Source organism: Ammospiza nelsoni, chromosome 9 (assembly GCF_027579445.1).
Source record: "Ammospiza nelsoni isolate bAmmNel1 chromosome 9, bAmmNel1.pri, whole genome shotgun sequence".
In the NCBI taxonomy this organism is placed as follows: domain Eukaryota; kingdom Metazoa; phylum Chordata; class Aves; order Passeriformes; family Passerellidae; genus Ammospiza; species Ammospiza nelsoni.
In genome coordinates, this window is record NC_080641.1 from 4204254 (window position 1) to 4225875 (window position 21622).

The following is a 21622-nucleotide window of genomic DNA, read 5'->3' on the forward strand; positions in this document are numbered from 1 at the left end:
CAAACCTCTCTGGTTCCTTGAGTTCAGGGTGAGGGTGGCGAAAATGAAAAGGATTGGATTCGATAGAGTTGGCCAAAAAGAACTTTAATAACAGGGTGAAAAACAATAAACATGGAGAAGTCGAGCACAGTACGAGGGGCAGGATCTTAAGACTTGAGACAAAGAGGAAGCAACAACATCGACACCGGGGACTAGAAAACTAGAACAATAACCATATGGAAGAAACAAGTAACCAGTAAACCAATAGGGGAGTAGAACTAGGACAACTTAGCATAACAACACTAAAGGCTTATGGGGGAACTCTCAAGCTCACCCTAAATTAAATGAATGATTCTTAGGTAGAACCTCACTTCCAGTACTTCCGGGGTAAAATCTGACTCACTCTGAGTTACAGCCAGGCAAACTTCCACATTGCTGATTTGCACTGGCCCCTTGGGATCATGAAGCCCAGCAGAGCCACAATGATGTCCTTGGTTCCATGAAGCTCTACAGTGTCACAATGGTCCCTTGGATCCATGGTGCTCTGCAATGCCACAATGGCCCCTCCATTTCACAAGGCTCCCAAATGTCACATTGGTCTCCATAGGAAGGAAACCATGGAGCCCCATGTTTCAGGAGCTGATGAATGGCGGCGACCTATAGGTGGCCATTGAATCTTAGTATGCATTGTATAGGTGGCCTTTGAGCCATAGTAAAATATATCTATTGTATCAGTGGCCTTGCCACGATCCTAGTTGTTCTAAATGGGCTTCAGCTGTGATGTCCTTAATTGGGCGGCAGCTATGGCTAATGAAGATAACTGGGATAAAAGGGGGTGGGTTGGCCGATCAGGGAGAGTTTTGGGGGAGCTCTGATGAAGAAGCTGGAACAACACTGCTGTGAAGAGCTGCTTATGAGAGAACCACCCAGAAGGTGTGGCACTCCAGAAATATGATATCAACAATATGATAACAACAGCCACCAGAGGTCAAGGCAAGCCTGACCTGTCTGTCCTGGCAGGTTTGCCAGGAGTAACCCTTGGATATTCAAATTTATGAATGTGGAATCCTAATTTCAGACATAGTGCCTGGAGAAGGATTTTTTTTTTTCCATACAAATAAAAGCACAGAGCCCTTCCCAGTGTTTGGAAAACAGGTGAGTTCTGGCACTCAAGATTTAAAGACCAGCCAGACCTGTCTGTCCTGGCAGCTTTTGTATGGTAGCAATCCCTGGATACACAGAAATTTGGAGGTGGAATCCAAATTTTGGCCATGGATGCCTGGAAAAAATGGACAGTTATTTTCTATACAAAGGAAAGCCCAGAGTACCAGTGTTTCAGGGACAGATAGGAGTGGCCTTCCACATTCCAAAGTTAGCCAAACCTGTTAGTTGACCCCTTGGAGACCAAGGCAGCAACATCTATTTCATGTTCCCTTGCTTCCATGATGCCCTCAGGTGTCATAATGGCCCCATGATAACACAAGTCCTTAAGGATCTTGATGGTCTCCAGTGTTCCACAAGGCCCCACAATGTCATAATGGTCTATTGGTTCCATGAAGTCCCACTGTGTCATCATGGTCCCTTGGTTCCATTGGGGCCAGTAGTGCAACAGTTCCCTTGGTTCCACAAGTTCCCATAGTGTCACAATGGCCCCTTCCTTCCACAAGGCCCTGCAGGGCCACAGTGTTCTTTGGTTCCATGGGGCCCCACAGTGTCACAGTGGTCTCCATGATTCCATGGGGCCTTGTAATGCCACAATGCTCTCCATGAATCCACGGTGCCCTGCAGGATCACAACAGCCCTTTGGCTCCATGAGGCCCTGAAATGCAGCAATGGTCTCTTGGTTTCACGAAGTCCTGCTGCTTCACACTGACCCCTTGGGACAGTGCGGCTCAACTGGGCCACATGGTCTTGGTTCCAAGAGAACAGAAAGATGTCCTTGGTTCCATGAGGCCCCACAGTGTCACAGTGGCCCCTTGGATCCATGGTACCCTGCAGGGTCACAATGTTCCCCTTGGTCCACAAGTTCCTACAGTGTAACAGGTTCCACAAGGGCCTGCAGTGTCACCATGGCGATTGGTTCCACAATGCCCCGCAGTGTCACAATGGTCTTCATTGGAAGGAAACAAGTGAAACAAGTGAGCCCCAGTGGTGCAGGGGCAGATGAGAGGCAGTCACCAGAGGCCAAGTCTAGCCAGACTTGACTATATCGGCAGATTTTGTCTGGGAGTAACCCTTGGATATAGAGAATTTTAGATGCAGAATCCCAATTTTGGCCATGGGTGCCTAGCCAAGAAAGACAGTTCTTTCCCATAGGAAGGAAGGAAAGCCCGGAGCCCCAGTGCTTCACAACCAGATGGGAAGTGGCCCTTGACATGTCAGATTCAGTGGGACCTGACAGCCCCCAGGAGTCCAAACTAGGCAGACCTGTTCCATGTTCCATTGATTTCATGGGTCCCCACATTGACACAGTATTCCCTGATTCCATGAGATCTTGCAATGTCACAATGGCTTCTTGGTTTCATGAGCCCCAACAGAGTCACAAGGGTCCTTTGTCTTCATGCGGCCCCTCCATGTCACAATGGCTCCTTTTTTATATGGGCCCCACTCTTTAATAATTGACCCTTGCTTCTATAGGGCCCCTGAGTTGCACAATGGTCTCCTTGATTCCATATGAGCTTCCATACTCACACCATAGTCTCCTTGGACCTCCATTGTCACAACTGACACTTGATTCCATCAGTTTCTGTAGTGTCACCGTGGTCCCTGTCAGAGGCTGGATGAGATCAATGTCCCGAGACACCTTGGGATGCTCGGAATGCCCTTGTGGGGCCAGGTCCAGGTCAGGCCTTGGTTTTTGGTGGAACAGAGCCCCTGGCCTGGCAGAGCTGTGAATCACACAGCAGGGGATATCCTGTCGCACCTCTGATTGGCCCAGCTCTCAATCAATCACACACTAGCAGCTGGTGCCTACCCTGGCTCTCATTGGGCAAGCAACTGGCAGTTCCACCCCAGGGGTGGGCCCATGAACACCCAGGGTGTTAAAAGCCGGAGCACAAGGCCAACCCAGGGTCTGGGTCCTGCCTTCTCCTAGGGTTCCTTTGTTATTGAGGCTGGAACCTGTGCAGTTGTTACCCATGTGCGTATCTTTCTATAGATCTTCTGTCTTTCTGTTGTTCTCTATTTCTTCTCCTTCTAATCCTACTTACCTGGAACATTTTTGGGTAACTTAACATCTTAAGGGTAAAGTTTTTTAGGTTAATGGTCTAAGTTAATGAAGTTAATGCTTTGATAAGAGTTTTATGTTGAAGTGGATGTTGTATTAAATGCTTTGCCCAAGTTCCCTGATTGTCTATCTTTTGCAAGTAAAATTTGGAGTAATTTTGATCTCTTAGCTCAGTTGGTCAGAGCATGGTGCTGGTATCACTGAGGCTGTGGGTTCAATCCCTGTGCGGGCCATTCACTTAAGAGCTGGACTTGATGATGCTTGTAGGTCCCTTGCTACCAAGAATATTCTTTAACATCTGTCTGTGTTGAGAATATCTGGTTGATGTTTCTCCAGTGCACCAAACTCCAGGAAAGGAAGCTTTGGTTACCCCCAGCATTTCAGTGTTCTGGGGTGTTCCAGTCCTGCAGGCTCACAATGGCCTCTTGTTTTCATGAGGCCCCACAGTATCCCACTGGCTGCTTGGTTTCATGAGGATCTGCAGTGTCACACAGGTTTATGACATTTGTCCTTGCTGCCCCTCAAATCCCACTGCCCCACAAACAGCCCTGAGCTACCCATGAGGGACAGGCCCTGCTGTCCCAGGCTGGGCTCAGGGCTTGGCCTTTCTGCTTCCCCCAGCCAGCCCAGGCCTTGCTCAGCATTGCAGTTCCCTGCTCTGAGCCTTTGCCTGCCTGCAATCCTGCTCTTAAGGATCTTCTCTCAGCAGTCCCTGGGGAGCCTTTGTCAGTCCCTGCCCTCAGTGGGGCCCAGTGATGCTCCAAGGGACTTGGAGATTTGCTTCTGACTCCTTAAGCCACTTCTTCAGCCTTCTCTCAATGCCTGAGGGTGCTGGACTCAGCCACAAATCCACTGTGGGAATCAATAAAATAGAGAAAGTCCTCGGGGGCTCTTTCCCTTCCTTCAGTGGTTTTCAAGTCTCCAGGGCTTGTGCAGCTGATTGGAGTCAGTTTGTTGTTCTGTTAAGGAGGAAAATTTCAAAATACACCTCATGACATTTTTTTTAAACAAGTGAGTATTTTTTTTTTTATTTTCCAGATCAAAGAAGAGCTCATAGAAGCATTTCCCAGGTGATCTTGATGCTGAATGTCTCCTTAGGAGGTCTGTGCACAGAGAAGAATGAGCCCCTTGAGGGCTAACCCTGTTTGGACAAGCTGCTCCTCACCCCAAACCTCACCATGTCTGACATGGCCCACCTGGCACTGACATCCCTGTGCCCTGCAGCAGAACCTTGTCCCCTGAGCTCTGTAGCTCCATGTCCCAGCCCCTTGTACCATGTCCCACCTGCTCTCCTCAGGGCTCTGCCTCTGCACAGGCCCAGGAGAAGTTTTCCTATTGGGAAGGAAAGAATGGAAAAGCCTGTGCAGGTTTCCTGAACGAACCCAACTCAGGAACCACCTGCTCAGCCCAAGCTGCCCTGAATGGGGTCACCTTTCTCCAAGGAATAGCAGAAATGATCTCTGGAATCTCTGTGAGCAGAAATGATCTCTGGAAGCAGAATTCTCTGAGTCTTGCAGCTGTATTCTCTGTCCTTGCCCTTTCCCTGGATCTCTTTTGCAGATGGAAACTGCTGGTGCCATCCTCACCTTTAACCTCTCTCTTGAATGCAAACAGATGTTCCCAGGTGTGTTCAGCAGGATTTACTCAATGTTTTTACAAAACTTTTGTGTTCCTCATGAACAAAGGGACCATTTTGGCACTAAGGGGGTGACGTGGAAGCAAGGAGCCAATTGTGACCCTGGGGTGACATGGAACCAAGGGGCCATGGTGATACAGCAGGGCCACGTGGATCCAGTGACACTGTGGATCCAAGGAGTCCATGGAGACACCTCCAGAACCTCATGGAACCAAGGAGTCCATGGTGACCCAGTGAGGCAGCATGGAGGCAATTGTCCATGGTGACACTGCCCATCCAAGGAGTCCATTGTGACACTGGAAGCTCATGGAGCAAGGGAGGCCATTGTGACACTGAAGAACTTCATGGCACCAAATATCCATGGTGACACAGCAGGGCATCATGGAAACCAAGGAACCACTGTTGGCAGTAGGGAAACTCATGGAACCAGGGGCTGTTGTGGCACTGCAGAACCAACAGAGCTACTGGACCTTGTCCCCGGGCCCTGCACAGCTCCTTGGGAGGCATGGCAAGAGCAGCACCCTGGGAGCCTCAGGAATTCCCTTCTGGGATCCATGGCACACACTCCCAGGGGCTGGGATTCCAGTTCCCAGACAGGAAAAGATGTTCCTGTCTCTGAAGGCAAAGCTCCTAAGAAGGAGCCAAAAGCCAAGTGGAGCAAGATCTTAGAGTGACATTTCACTGCCAGCCTTCATAACTTCACCCATGGTTGTTGTAGCTCCTGGATTGGGAATTAAATCAGGGCAAGGTCTTTGGTGGGAGCTGCCCTGGGTTGAGGGAGACACTGAGAGAGAAGCAGATCAAGCAAAGAAAGGCAGGAGAGAAGAAAGGAGGACAAACCAAATCAGCCTAGAAGCTCACACTCTGAAAAACAGAACTGGAACTGATGGAAAATGAATGGGACAGAAACCAATAGTTCTGAAAGTTTTATTTACTATCAAAATACATCCCACACACGCAGCCCCCCACAATCCCCATCCCACACCATCAAATTTGGATCCCACTTCACCCAGTCTGTATCCAATCCCATCTCACCCTGGAGGCTGTGGAATTGAGTAATTTGAGCATGGGACTGTATTTTTTTGAGGTCTGAACAAGGCAATTTGTAATGGGATTGAGCCCCTTGAGGGTAAGATTGAGGTGTTTTCAGTGGGACTGAGTCATTTTGAGGTGACAGATCAATCCATCTGTAGTTGGGAGTGCAAAGATATGGAGAACACTTCCTGAAGTCCCCCAAGACTCCACAAATCTTCCAGAATGTGTCCCAAAACCATAAATTCCTGCTCAAGTAACTGTGAACTGATGGAACTTTCAACATCTTTGATAAATTTCTTTGTTTTTAGTCCTTTTTTAGGTGTTTTTAAGTGATAAAGAAAAATCAAGAGGAAATTGGGGCAAAACCAAAAGGATAACCAGCCTTGTGTCCTCCCAGCAGAGATCACTGAATGCAGGTCACCAGGGCTCTGCCCAACATGGATCCTCCTATGGAAGATGGAGCTGGAGCAGGGCACAGAGCTCTTCCTGCAATTGGGGCCTTTGCAGGGCTTCCCTTACTGGTGATTCCATTGGTGTCTGGTCAAGTGAGAGCTCATGGACAAACTCTTTCCACACTGGGGACACTCATAGGACCTCTCCCAAGTGTGGATGTGCCGGTGGGTGGTGAGGTGAGACTTGTGCTTGAAGCCCTTCCTGAAGTCAGGGCAGTGAAAGGGCCTCTCATTGGTGTGAATCTGCTGGTAGAGGAGGAGATTTGAGCTGGTCTGAAACCTCTTCTGACACTTGGGGCACTCATAGGGCCTCTCTCCAGTGTGGATGTGTTGGTGGGTCACAAGGTTGGATCTGTAGCTGAAGCCCTTCCCACACTCCTCACACTTGTAGGGCCATTCACCAGTGTGGATCATCTGGTGGCTGATCAGGTATAAGCTCTTCCTGAAGCTCTTCCCACACTCCAAGCACTTGTAGGGCTTCTCTTCCACAAGGTTCTGCCACGGAGATTTGTCCTCCCTGGTTTCCATCCTCCTTGTCTGGGGGAGGAAGGACAAGGAGAGGATGGGATTTGCCTCCATGCCAGAGGGAAGGGGAAGGACATCCCCCCAGTGCATCCCCAGAAGGACGGGGTTGGCAGCAGGGTTGTCCTGCAGCCAGGGGCCATGCTGGGCTGGGAGATGGAGCAGGAGAGAGGGGGAAAGGGGCACTGACTTCCTCCTCACCTGCCTGAGTTTCCCAGGGCATTGTGTCAGTTTGAAAAGACAGGCGTCCACTAAGGAAGGCACGAGCCACCCTTGAAATGGAAACTGGAAAAACCTTCTCCTCGGAATTATTATAATTTTGAAATTAAGGTGCTCTCAGGCAAAGATATGAGAATTGGATTAACAGTTCTTAAGTACGAAAATTAAAAATAGAAGTGCAATAGTACAAAAAAACCCACTGGCAGGGTCAAAATATGACCTGACACCCTGTGGGTCAGGGTGTTGGTAGCAGTTCCATTAAAGTGTGGCTGCAGTACTCCTTGATTGACAGATGTGCTTTTGTTTGAGCAGTGATCTTGTAGAAGGGTGTAGTCTTCCTCTGAAGGTCCAGTGGTGGTGTAGATGGGCCTGATCTTCCTCTGGGAATCCAGTGGAGAAGAAAGCTGCTCCTCTAGGAATCCAGTAGGAAAAGAGTCACTGTGGTGTTCGAAATCTCAGATTATATCCAGGAGGAATGCTTGGCTCCTCACTGTGGGTGGAGCTTCTCGCAGTGGGATAATGTAATTTTATCAGTCATGCAATGAGACTCAGTGGCCCATTAACAGAAGATATTGCCCTGGTGGGAGGATTAGTTGTTGAAGATACAATGTAAACTGCCCAATTAACAGATGATAACTGCTCCACAGATAGGAATAGAATACACACACCCAATTCCAACCTAAGGCAGTGGCTCAAGGGTTGGTGTCATGGACAGAATTTTGCATTCTTTGATCACGGGGCAACTTTTATAGCGCCTGGCCTGCTGGAACCAGATGGGCTCCATCTCTCAGTTAAGGATGGAAGCTTTTTAGCTCATGAACTGGCAGAACTTGACAGAACTTTAAACTAGGTTTGAAGGGGGAAGGGGATGCAGCTGGGCTGTCTGGAAGCAGGCACAAGAGTGGTAAGCCTGAGTTAGGAGTGAAATCAGCCCAGCTGGGGTGGATGTATACCAGTGTATGCAGCGTGGGCTACAAACAAGAAGAGTTGGGAAGCCATGGTCCAACAGCAGAGCTGTGATGTAATTGCCATCAGGGAAATGTGGTGGGATGACTTACATGGCTGGAGCACTGCACTGGATGGCTACAAGCTCTTCAGGAGAGACAGGAAAGGGAGAAGGGGTGGAAGGGTGGCCCTTTATATTAGAGAGGCTTTGGACACCACAGGTATTGAAACTAACGATGATGAAGCTGAATACCTGTGGGTGACAATTAGAGGGAAGGCCAACAAGGCTGACATCCTACTGGGAGTCTGTTATTGTCCACCCAACCAGGAAGAAGAGCTGGACAACTCATTCTATAAACAGCTAGAGAATGTTTCTGGATCATCAGCCCTTGTTCTTGTAGGCAACTTCAACCTGCTAGACATCTGCTGGGAACTCAATACAGCTGAAAAAAGGCAGTCCAGGAAATTTTTAGAGGGTTTGGAGAACAATTTTTTGTCACAGCTGATGGGTAAGACCAGCAGGGGAGGGACTGTGTTAGATCTGTTGTTTGCAAGCAGAGATGGTCTGGGGGGAGATGTGGTGGTTGGAGGTCACTTGGGGAACAGTGATAATGAAATTATAGAGCTCCCAAAATTTGTTGAAATCAGGATGAACATCAATAAGACTTTTACATTGGACTTCCCATAGGGCAGACTTTGGTCTATTCAGGACACTTATTCAGAGAGTTCCTTGGGAAGCAGCCCTTAAAAACAAAGGAGTTCAGGAAGGGTGGGCATGCTTCAAAACAGAGATCTTGAGGGCACAGGAACAGACTCTCCCTGTGTGCCAAAAGACGAGTTGATGAGGTAAATGCCCAGCCTGGATGGGTAAGAGGATTTTGGAGGAACTTAAGAATAAAAAGAGGAGGTATCATCTTTGGAAGGAGGGTCAGGTCCCGCAGGTAGTGTTTAAGGGGGCCACTAGAGCATGTAGAAAAAAACAAAATTAAAGAGCTCAGTACTTGAAATTGCTACAGGATGTGCTACTCAGGTATTCTTCTTTCTCTTCTTTATGTCAGCAGAATATTCTCTCCTGACCGTCATGTGCTATGACCGCTACGTGTCCATCTGCAAACCCCTGCACTACAGGACCCTCCTGGGCAGCAGAGCTTTTGCCCACATGGCAGCAGCTGCCTGGGCCAGTGCCTTTCTCAATGCTCTCATGCACACAGCCAATACATTTTCCCTGCCCCTCTGCCATGGCAATGCCCTGGGCCAGTTCTTCTGTGAAATTCCCCCGATTCTCAAACTCTCCGGTTTAAATTCCCACCTCAGGGAACTTGGAAATCTTGCTGTCAGTATGTGTTTAGTATTTGGTTGTTTTGTATTCATTGTTTTCTCCAATGTGCAGATCTTCAGGGCTGTGCTGGGGATCCCCTCTGAGCAGGGACGGCACAAAGCCTTTTCCACCTGCCTCCCTCACCCGGCCATACTCTCACTGTTGGTCATTACTGGCATATTTTCGTACTTGAAGCCCCCCTCCATCTCCTCCCCATCTCTGGATCTGGCCCTTTCACTTCTGTACTCAGTGATGCCTCCACCCTGAACCCCCTCATCTACAGCCTGAGGAACCAGGAGCTTAAGGCTGCAGTGAGGACACTGATGACTGGATGGTTTCAGAAACATTAAACTGCTGGCCAATTTCTGCAAATCATTTATAATAAAAGTCATCTTTGATACTTCCTGTTTCTTTGTTTGTGGATTTTTTTTCTTTTGCTTTACTTCTTTCATATTGTCCACAGATAAATGTCATTGTTTGTGCCATTTCTCATTTTGTTTCTCTCCATCTTCCCTGTGGCCACAGACTGTGTCAATGAGGGGCTGTGCTCTTGGTAGCTTTTAAAGGAACTAAAGGATCTCCCAGCAAGGTTTTCTGCAGAGATGCCCTTTTGCTGCCTTCTCTGGAGCTGCAGCTGCAATGTCTGTGTGCAGAGCTGGGGGCAGATCAGGGCTGGCCCAGCAGTTGCCAGTGCTGCTGCCGTGGCCCTGCCCCGCTGCCCTGGTGGCCCTGGTGTTGCTGTAGGGCCTGAGTGCTATTGGGGCCGGGCACAGCCCTGGGGGTGGCAGTGCTGGGGCTGCAGCCGGGACAGGCCAAGAAATATAAATAATTTGTAATATAAGTAATCTGTAATATAAATAATCTTTGATAGCTCTTTTGGATTTGTTCTTTTTTTCCCTGGGTTTTAGTTTTTATTATTGTCCACAAAGTAAAAGCATTGTTTGTGCCATTTCTCATTTTGTTTCTCTACACCTTCCCTGTGCCCACAGACTGTGTCAATGAGGGGCTGTGCTCTTGGTGTCTTTAAAGGAGCTAAAGGATCTCCCAGCAAAGTTTTCTGCAGTGATCCTCTTTTGTTTTCTTTTCTGGAGCTGAAGTAGCAATGTCTGTGTGCAGAGCTGGGGGAAGATCAGTGCTGAGTACATCAGCTTTGGTCCTGCTGGCCACACCATTCCTGATCCAGGCCAAGAGCCATTGGTCTTGTTGGCCACCTGGGCAGGCTGGCTGCCTCATGTCCAGGCTGCTGTGCATCAGTCCCTGCAGGTCCCTTTCTGCCTGGCTGCTGTCCAGCCACTCTGTCCCCAGCCAGAAGCACTGCAGGGGTTGTTGTGGCCAAAGTGCAGGACCCAGCACTTGGACTTGTCAAACCTCACCTCCTTGGATTCATCCCCAGGATTCAGGTTGTCCACGGCCCTGTGCAGAGCCCTCCTACCCTCCAGCAGATCAATACTCATACCCACTGTGGTGTCTTCTGCAAAGATATCCTTGGTTCCAAGGGGGCCCTCAGTGTCACAATGGCCTCTTGGTTACACCAGGCCCTGCACTGTCACACTGGTCTCCTTCATTCCATCGGCCCCAAAATGTGACAATGGACTCCTTGGTTCCAGGGGCTTCACAGTGTCACAATGTTCTCATTGGTGCTGCAGTTTCACAGTGGCCCCTTGGTTCCATGAGGCCCCAGAGTGTCACAATGGCCCCATGGTCAAATGAGGTCCCACACTGTCACAATGGTCCCTGTGTTTCCACAACTCCCCTCAGTGTCACACTGGACTCCTTGTTTCCACAAGGCCACACAGTGTCACAACATTCTTTCAGATTCCTTGAGGCCGCATCGTGTCACAGTGGCCCCTTGGTTCCGTGAGGCCTCACAGTGTCAGAACGGCCCCTTGGATCCACTGGGCCCTGGAGTCTCCCAATGGTCTCCTTGGTTTTGCAGTGGCAAAATGGTGAAACCCCTTGGTTACACAAGGTCTTGCAGTGTCAAATGTCCCCTTGGTTCCATGAGGCCCTGCAGTGTCACAATAGCCCCAGAGTGTCCCAATCATCAGAGAATGACATAATCAAATAGGCTGGAAAAGACCTTTGGGATCATCAAGCCCAACCAATGCCCTCATACTGCCTTGTCACCCAGACCATGCCACTAAGTACCTCTGGAGATGGACAGTGACTCTGCCACCTCCCCCCTGGCCAGCCCATTCCAGTTCCCACTCACCCTTTCTGTGAAGAACTTCCTCCTATTGTCCAGCCTGAACCTCCCCTAGTGCAGCTTAAGGCTGTGTCTTCCTGTGCTGCCCTCCAACAGATCCACACTTACACCCAGCTTGGTGTCATCTGCAATTTGTGAATGGTGGACTCGATCCCCTCACCCAGATCACCAGTGAATATATTAAACAGGACTGGGCCCAACACAGATCCCTGGGGAACAGCACCAGTGCCTGGATACCAGCTGGGTGCAGCACCATCCCCACCACTCTCTGGGCCCAGCCTCCAGCCAGCTCTTAAATCTCCCAGCGAGGAGGGAACCTGCCCAAGCTGTGGGCTGCAGCTTTTCCAGGGAATGCTGTCAGAGACAGAGTCAAAGGCTTTGCTGAATTCCAGGTACACAACATCCACAGCCTTTCCTGCATCCACAGGTGGGTCACCTGGTCATAAAAGGAGACCAGGTTGGTCAGGCAGGACCTGCCATCCCTAAATCCCCTCTGGCTGGCTCTGATCCCTCGGCCATCCTGTGGGCGCCCTGTGATGGCACTCAAGGTGATCTGTTCCATAACCTTGCCGGGCACCCAGGTCAGGCTGACAGTCCTGGAGTTCCCCAGCTCCTCCTTCCAGCCCTTCTTGGGGATGGGCGCACACTGGCACCTCCAGTCCTCTGGGACCTCCCTGCTGAGCCACCACTGATGGTAAATGATGGAGAGCAGCTTGGGGAGCTCATCCACAGCTCTCTCATCCCCCTAGGATGGATCCCATCTGATCCTATACAACTGTGAGTATCTGAGTGGCTCAGCAGGTCAGCAACTGCTTCCTCCTGGATTCCAGGGCCTGTTCTGCTCCCTGTGCCCATCTACAAGCTCAGGAGAACACTTGTCCTGAGGTAAACCTATCCTAATATTGAAAATTGATGCAAACAAGGTGTTAAGTAGCTCAGCCTTTTCCTTATCTTCAGTTACTATATTCTCCACTGCATCCAATAAAGAGTAGAGGTTCTTCTTCTCCATTCTTTTGCTATAATTTTTAAATAAAAACACTTTTTTTTTCTTCACAGAAGCCACTAGATTGAATTCTAATGGAGCTTTAACCTCTCTAATCTTCTTTCTGTATAACCTAACGACATCCTTAAACACTTCCTGAGCTGCTGGTCCTTTTTCTCCCTGAGTTCCCACAAAGGCTCCATGCCCTGCCAGGCCAGTAATTTTCCTCACCTGCTCATCTTTTGCCATACTGGCACAGGCTGCTCTTTCCCTTTTTAGATTACTTTCTTGAAATGTGTCCATCCTTGCTGGACCCCTTTGTTTTTAAGGGATGTTTTCCTTAATAAAAATCAGTGCCTGATTCAGTACTCCCCAAATCTGCATCCTAAATAGGCCAAAGTCTGCCCTTCCTAATTCCTGTGGAGAGATTTATTAATAGTTGGTTAGCTGAAAAAGGCCATACTGACATAATGCCGCTGGTTAAGCTGAGGGAGGAAAGTCAGCAGTCAGCAAGCTGAAAGGAAAGGTCAGCAGTGACCTTGCTGCAACATGAGGAGAGGGAGTAGAGATTAGCCCTGAATATATCCTGAGAATATGTGAAAAGTATCAAAAGTAGAACCATAGGAATGCAGAAGTAGGCGTAGGTGCTGATATGTAACTGACCAATCCTGAGCTCAACTTCTGCAATATGTATGAAGCTCATTATTAACTGTATTTAACCCGCCGTACTGATCAATAAAATTGGGCCTGTGATGATCAAATTGATGTCTGGGTCTCCTTCCGTTGACAATTTTTTCTCTGGCCTGCCGAGATCTTTTCATCAGGTCAGACAGAGGCACAGTCTCCATCCCAGAGCTGGTATCTACGTTTTATCCTATGAACTATGTGTACTTTATTTATCATTATTTTCCAATACCTAAAGACACACAGCAGGGGACTTTCAATCAAAATAAATGCACCTTTTAGTGAGTACCCACAGCAGATGTAACAGAAGGATTAGAGAGGAGATAAAGGACAGAATGAGAGAGAAAGGAGGGCTGGGTTGGGGGAATAGCTACCAACAGAGAGATGAAATCCTTGTGGTCTGGTCAATAGATCCATCTGGTCACATCGGGGAGAATCTCAAAGTCTTTGGTTAACTCAGGGCTCTTTTATAATCTAGCGCCGGGAGGGAGCAGGACGGCACATGGAGGGAACAGTGGAGAATAAATCCATTGGGAACAGGTACAGACAGTTCAGTTCTGAACAGCACAAACCGGTGCCAGCAGTGAGCGGGGCCCGTTGTTTCAGGACTGGTTCCTATGGGAAACATCCTGCTTCCCATGGCAGACATCCCGCTCCAGTCAGGCCAGCACCCCTGGGTTAGAATTTGAAGGGTCTCAGTCTCAGTCCTTAGGGAGGGCTTCAATCTCTGTCCGTGACTGTGGTCGTGAGGCAGATGAGGGATCTTTGGACCGTGTCCTACAGAATGAAATCCCAAAGCATAAAAAATTTATGCATTTTCATTTAAAATTAAATGTAATGAATTAACAAATGATAACTAATTTTTCTTGTTTATAATAGTATTATTCTATATTTGTATTACCAAATTTAAATTTTTATATTAAAAAATCCCTACTTTTTTAGCAAGCAAAAAATTTATTGGTCATTGGTTCTAAGTAACACAATTCCCTTCATCAATTCATTAACCAGTGTGCTATTGATTTCTCTATCTTTATGGTAATTAGTCCTATTTTCAATCCTTTTGTCATCTTTTTTTTCATTTTCACAGAAAGGGTAAAAGGGGCCACTTCGGGGTCCATGGAGAACTTTCTGGGGCACGTTTGTGGCAGTTTTGGGTCTGGGGAGGGAATTCAGAGAGAACTTGAGGGTCTGGAGGACACTTGGGGGAGCCGGGTTGGCACTTGAAGGGGCACTCAGGGATTCCAAGGGACAGTTCGGGGTCGGGGGCAGCACTTGGGAGTCCAGGGGGGCCCTTGCAGGTCAAGTAATTTGGGGCCCTTTGGGGTCTGGGCGGGCCCTTGGGGGGCTCTGATGGGGCTTTCAGTGGCGTGAGGATTGATGGGAGTTATAGGCGCGGGTCTAATACAGTTTAACGGGGCCGTGGAGCATCACGGGAGTTCGAGGTGCAGCTGCAATGGCTCTCAGTGAAGGCGCGGGGCATGACGGGAGATGAAGTCCCGGCTGAAACAGTGCTGGACATGCGCCGCAGAGCATGATGGGAGCCGTAGTCCCAGAAGTGGCTCCAGCCCTTGGTTTGGGGGTCCGGGAAGGCTCCTGGCAGACACTTCTGCATCCGAGCCGCGACTTGAGATCCTCGGGTAAACATAAACTGTTCGGGAGCACTTGCGGGGAGCTCCGGGAGCTCTATCCGGGCTCTTTAGGGCGTGGGGCACAGCAGGAGTTTTAGGCGTGGGACTGTGTTCTGAGGGGCCATGGGGCCGCAGGGGATGAGAGGAGATGAATTTCCAGAAGTGGCTGTACCGGGCATCTGTGGGGTTGAGAGCACTCAGGGGATCCAGGGATGCTTTTGGGGGCTCCCGAATGGGCGCTGAGGGAGCACTGAGGGATCCTGGAGGGTCTGGCGGACACTAAAGAGACAAAGGGGGAGCAGATCCCGGGGTTCTGTGGAGCGCGGGGCATGACGGGTGTTGTAGTTCCGGCTCCAATTGGGCTCAATTGGGCCGCGGGGCATGACGGGACCTGTAGGCAAAAAAAGGTGGTGCCAATATCAGACACCACTACTGAGGTCCTAAACCAGGCGCTGATTGCCTTTGGGCGGTGATGGGCGGGTGTTTCGGCAAATGGGATGCGGCAGAGGCGGGAACAGCCCATTCAACCTGTCCAGTCCCTCCCAGTACAGCTCAGTTCATCCCCAGTACAGACCAGTACATCCCCAGTACAGCCCAGTTCATCCCAAGTAGAACCCAGTTCAACCCCAGTGCCCCTCCTGTCCCTCCCAGTACAGCCCAGTCCCTCCCAGTTCCCCCCAATATCATCCACAGGATGCCCCAGTGTCCCCAGTCTTCCCCGCAATTGCCCCATTGTCCCCAGTATGTCCCAGTCCTCCCCAGTGTTTCCAAGGACAGTTTCATTTCTCTCGGTGGCCGTGGCAGCCAAACCCAGCAGTGGGGTCAGTGCAGTGCCCATGGCCACAGCCCCTTGCAGGGGCCCAGTGTAGCTTGGGCTGATGATTCACCCTCACAGCTGGCCCAGGGCAGCTCTGCAGTGCCTTTGGTGGCACCTGGGGCTGGCACACACCTGAGCAGTGTGTCTGTTTGGAGTGGGGAAACTTAGTAGTTTGAGATGGCTGCAAAAAGTACAAAAGGGGAAACCCCTCTCAGGCTGGGTGCAGCCAGCTCTGCAAGCACAGCAGGGCCCAGGGCAGTGAGGACAGACAGGATGGGGCTGGGCAATGTGTAGCAAGGTTGTCCACACTGGGTCAGAGCTCCAGGCACAGCTTCTGTGAGCAGGCCAGAGCTGCTGAGGAGAGACCCTGGGCCAATATCAATCACAGAATGCTGCAATCACCTCTGCTCTAAGTAGAAATAAAAAAAAATACCTCCATTAAAAAAAAAAATTTGTATTTCTGAAAAGTTCTTTTAAATCTTTCTCCATAACTGGACTAGGAAAAATTTAATGACCCTCTCAGTGCTTTTGTGTTGTTTGCATCAGACTCAGTCCTTGAGAGCGTCTTCAAAAAACTTCTGAAGTGCTCAAAGTTAAACTGAAAGCCTGAACTTTCTTGAAGTTTTAATGGCTTCCACTGAGGGACATAACTGGGAAAGTGTCCCCAGGTTCCATTTAGAGCAGAACACTGGAGGCAGTGATGACAGCTGGGGACAAAGAAGGCAAAGGTGTCTCTGGTGCTGAGCAAACCTGGATGTGTTTCAGGAATGTAAAGGACCAAGACCTGAGCCCCAGCCCCTGGCCAGGCAGATCCTGTCCCTCCCTCCTTGCTCAGAGCTCTTCCCAGGATGGGCACTGGCATGTGGGGATGTACAATGGCAAGGGCAGGAGCATGGGGCGGCCCCTGCCAGGCTGCTGAGCAGGGACAAGGAGGCAATGAGGCCCCAGGCCTGTAAGGGTCACTTGTCTCCTGCTCCTGGCTCAGTGCTTTCCTTTTATGAAAAAGAACCATCCCTCTTTCCCAGGCACCCATTTTGGGAAACAGGACTTCCATACAACTAACCAGTATGATCAAGCAGAAGCCATTTATTGCTTACATTATGCACTTATTTATACATTTATATATATATACATCTGCATAAATATACTTATTTATACATTCCATTTTTACCCTGCCTGTGAACTTTCAGCACAGGAACAAGGCATGCAGGGGCTGCTTTCCCAGCAAGGGTGGTTGGAAGAGGAGAAGAAGACATCTGGCTCAAGGGTGCAGGGACTGAGAAAACGAGGAGTGAATCTGGGAACTTGGAGTGGGTTTTTTGGAAATGGGTAAATTCTGACTGTATATAAGGAAGACACTGATAGAATTACATGTCCATGTGATGTTAGGATTATCTCTCACCAGATCTCAGGCCTGAATAAATGATGCCCTCTTAAACACCAAAATAATGTTTGGAGCCTTATTCTGATATTTCAGACATTTGGTGACAGTGGTTCCTCACAGAACCAAGCAGTCAGCTGTGACACTGTTCAAACTCATGGAACAAAGGGTCCATTCTGGCACAGCAGAACCCCATGGAAACAAAATCTATTTTGGCACATTGGGGCCACATTGACCCAATGTACAATTGTGATATTGCGGATTGAAGGAGACCATTGTGACCCTGAGAAACCTCTTGGAACCAAGGGGCCATTGTGACACAGCAAGGCCTGGTGGAACCATGGGTCCATTGTGACACTGCAGAACCTCACGGAACCAAGGTGAGTGTGTTCTACTGCGGAACCTCATGGAACAAAGGGTTCCATGAGAACCACTAGAGAACCAAGGAGACTGCTGCTGGCAGTGTGAAAGCTCATCGAATCAGAAGTCCATTGTGATGCAGCAAGGCCTGATGGAACCAAGGGTCCCTTGTTAAATTGTGTGGCCTCATGGAACCATGAGCCATTGTGACACAGCGTGGCCACATGGAGCCAAGGGGCCACTGTGACCCTGCAGATCCAAGGAGACAATTGGCACTGAAGAGCCTGATGAAGCCAGGAGTCCATTGTTACACTGTGGAACCAAGGGGAGCACAGTGACATTGTGGGGCTTCATGGAACAATGGAGACTCTTCTGACACTTTCGACCCACTGGAACCAAGGGGCCATTGGAGTATGGCAGGGCCTGATGGAATCAAGGGCACTGCAGTGAATGCTGTGGGTGTCCATGGGAAGAAGGGTTTATTCTGACACTGTAGAACCAAGGATACCATTGTGACACTCTGGGCATCATGGAACCAAAGGTCCATTGTGACACAGCAAGGCCTCATGGAACCATGGAGGCCATTTTTATGCTTGGAGGCCTTGTGGAACCAAAGGGCCATTGTGGCACTTCAGGGCCTTGTGGAGCCAAGGGGACCATAGTGACACCGTGGGGCTCCATGAAACCAATGGTCTGTGGTCATACTGCAAGGCCTTATGGGATCATGGAGACCATTGTGACACTACAAGCCCTCATGGAAGCAAGGAACCATTGTGACACTGTGGAGTCTTGGCAGGCCAAGGGGCAGTTGTCACACTGTGTGGCACCATGGAACCAAGGAGTCCATTGTGACACACCAGGGCCCCATGGAACTAAGGATTCATGGAACAATGCAGGACCCCATGGAACCAAAGGTCAATTGTGACATTCAGGGACCCGATGGAATCCTGGAGGCCTTGATGACACTTGGAGGCCTTGTTGGATCAAGGGGCTCTGCAGGGCCCCATGGAACCAAGGAGACCCTTCTGACATTGTGAGTCCCCATGGAACCAAGGATCCATTGTGACACTGCAGCACCAAGGAGACCCCTGTGACTCTTCAAGGCCTCATAGAAGCAAGGGACCATTTTGACACTCGGGAGCCCCATGGAAACAAGAGGCCAGTGTGACACAGGAATGCCTCATGGAACCGTGGAGACCATTATGATGCATGGGGCCTCATGGAACCAAAAGAGCATTGTGAAACAGCAAGGCCTCATTGAACCAAGGGCACAATAGTGACACTGTGGGGCTCCATGAGACCAAGGGGAGATTCTTCAAGTGCAGAATCAAGGAGACCATTGTGACACTGTGAGGCATCATGGAACAACAGGTCCATTGTGACACAGCATGGCTGCAGGAAACCATGGAGGCCATTTCTACACCTTGAGGCCTTGTGAAACCAAAGGGCCATTGTGGCACTTTGTGTCTCGATGGAACCAGGTAGTCCATTGTGACACTATGAGGCCCTGTTGGACAATTTTGGCACTGTGTGGCACCATGGAACCAAGGGACCATTGTGACACTACAGGAACTAAGGATGTTATGTCCCTATGGAACTAAGAATTCATGGAACAATGTGGGACTCATGGAACCAGAGGTCCATTGTGACTTTGCAAGGCCTCACGGAACTAAGGGGAGGGACAATTGTGACACTGTGGGGCCCAATGGAAGCAAGGGGCCAGTGTGACACAGTTGGGCCTCATGCAGCCAAGGGGCCACTGGGATCCTGAGGAAGCCAAAAGAACCAAGGGGCCGTTTTGACACTCTGCAGCTGTGGAGACCCTGAGAGGTATTCCCTGGGTTAGGCAGACACAAGAAGCTTCCCTCAAAAGCTGTTCGACCCCATTGGCTCCTTCCCCTTGTTCTGTGTCCCTCAGCCACTCCCTCCCTATTCCCCCATTGGCGCCATCTTTGTACTGCCCCCATGGCACTGATCAGCCCCTTCCTCTGGAGATACAGAAACCTGGACTCCCCTCAGGAGTCCTGCCTTGTAACCCTGAACATCTCACCGCACAGCTGAATTAAACATCTGTGGATACCATGCAAATGCCCTTTTTGCTTCCCTACCCTGGGCTTTAATAGCAGCTATTCCAGCTGAAACAATGGTCCATTATTGCTGTGTGGATCCAAGGAGATCATGGTGACACTGTGGCATCTCATGGATCCAGGGGCCATTGTGACACTGAAGAACTTCATGGAACCCAGGGTCCATTGTGACACAGCAGGGCCTCGATGAACAAAGGAATCATTGCTGACAGTACAGAAACTCATGGAAACAAGGGGCCGTGGTGACACAGCAGGGCCACATGGAACCCAGGAGATCAGTGACATTTAGGGACCTCATGGAACCAGGGTCCATAATAGCACTGCAGAAACAAGGAGACCATTGTTGATGCTGTGAAAGGTCCTGGAACTAAGCAGCCATCGTGACATTCCAGGGCCTTGTTGAACCTGGCAGACCATTGTGACACCACAGAACCTCATGGCACTGAGGATTTATTGTGACACAGCAGACCGTGGAAGCTCATGGAACAATGGGTCCATTGTGACAAAACAATGCCTTGTGGAACCAAGGAGACCATTGTGACATCAGGGAACATTGTGGAACCAAGGAGACCATTGTGACATTATGGAACCTCATGGAACCAAGGGTCCCTTGTTACAGTCCAGACCAAGGAGGCCATGGTGACAGTACAGAACCTCATGCGAGCAAGATTCCCTTGTTATGCAGTGGGGCTTCATGGAACCAAGGAACCACTGTGACACAGCAGGGTCACATGGAACCAATGGTCCATGGAGATACTGCGGATCCAGGGAGTCCATCATGATGCTGTGGAACCTCGTGGAACCAAAGGACCCTTGTGGCACTCTGGGGCCCAACGGAACCAAATATTCATGGTGACACAGCAGGGCTGCTTCTGACCGATTGTCCATTGTGACAAGAGACCAGGGTGACACTCTGGTAGTTGATGGAACCAAGGGGCTGCTGTGACACAGCAAGGCCTGGTGGAACCGAGGAGAGCATTGTGGCAGTGCAGAACCAAGGAGGCCATTTCGACAGTACGGAACCCAGTGGAATCAAGGATCCATTGTTCTGCAGCAGGGCCTCATGGAGCCAAGGGGCCATTGTGAAACTGTGGGGCATAATGGAATCAAGGACACCACTGATACTGAAATCCAGTGGATAGAAACTTTTGAACACATCTTTGAGTAATTGAAAGCAGGTATTCTTTATTACAGTATGGTGGTCACTTGGGCCATCCTTCCTCCATTCGAGTGCACTAAGCATCAAATGAACAGAGTTTTTATCACTCACACTGATTATGTATCCATTAGCTATCCCCACTTCCTTTGCGTTTATTTGACATTGTTGCACCCCTTATCACAAATCCTTTCATGGTTCTTTGAGTTTTGTCTTCAACATCTGGAGTCGTTTTTAGATGGCTGTTCCTTGATCCCCTTTTGAGTAAGGGCAATATTATTGTTTTGCATAACTTCTGTTTTGTCAGCCTTGCAGAGCTGAGCTGCATTGTGCTTGCATTTCTTGGGACTTCTGTTTGCCAGAGGTACATCCTTAATCAGTTCCTCCAAGGCTGTTCTGTTCTACTGTCCTTGACAAGAGTAAATGTTGTTCTGTTCTCCTGTCCTTGTCTCAGTATGAGGTGTCTGCAACCCCCCCAACCTATGGGCCTGGGGTGGGCAAGTGTTCCTGGGGAACAAGGATGGGACAGCTGGGCTGGACTGACCCAAGTGATGTTCCATTCCATGTCACACCATGATCAGCAATCAACTGAGAGAAGCGGGGGGACATGGGAGGTAGGGAATAATTTCTTTTTTAAGACATTTTTCTTTCAAAACAGCACCTACACATGCAGAATCCTTGCATGCCACAAGGTGGTTTAACATTTTCTGCTAGTAGGAGATTTCCTGTGGATTTGCTTTTCTTCTGTGGCTTTTTCTTTTTGTGGTTGGTTTGTTTGTGGGGTTTTTGTGTTGTTGTGGGTGGGTGTTGCTTTGGGTTTTTTGATTTGGTTTGAGTTTTTCATTTTTTCGTTGGGTTGGGGTTTTACCCTATTGAAATGACTTTCTTTTGAAGCATACGTATTTTCTGCCCTTCCTTGTGGCTTGCTTGGCACCTGATGGCAAGATAAATTTCCCCAACTCAGTCAGCTTGCCCAATTACATTTTGCA

General features: G+C 49.4%; 1 protein-coding gene across 1 annotated transcript; it reads right to left on the bottom strand.

Moving 5' to 3' along the window:
* Window positions 1-6391: 6391 nt before the first annotated feature.
* Window positions 6392-6856, bottom strand: LOC132076989 (zinc finger protein 22-like). Its single transcript, XM_059478425.1, has one exon. The coding sequence runs from the start codon at window positions 6854-6856 to the stop codon at window positions 6392-6394; it is 465 nt and encodes a 154-aa protein (XP_059334408.1).
* Window positions 6857-21622: the final 14766 nt, after the last annotated feature.

Excerpts from the sequence above, each read along its gene's own strand:
- LOC132076989 (XM_059478425.1), bottom strand. The coding sequence starts at position 6,856 with ATGGAAACCAGGGAGGACAAATCTCCGTGGCAGAACCTTGTGGAAGAG.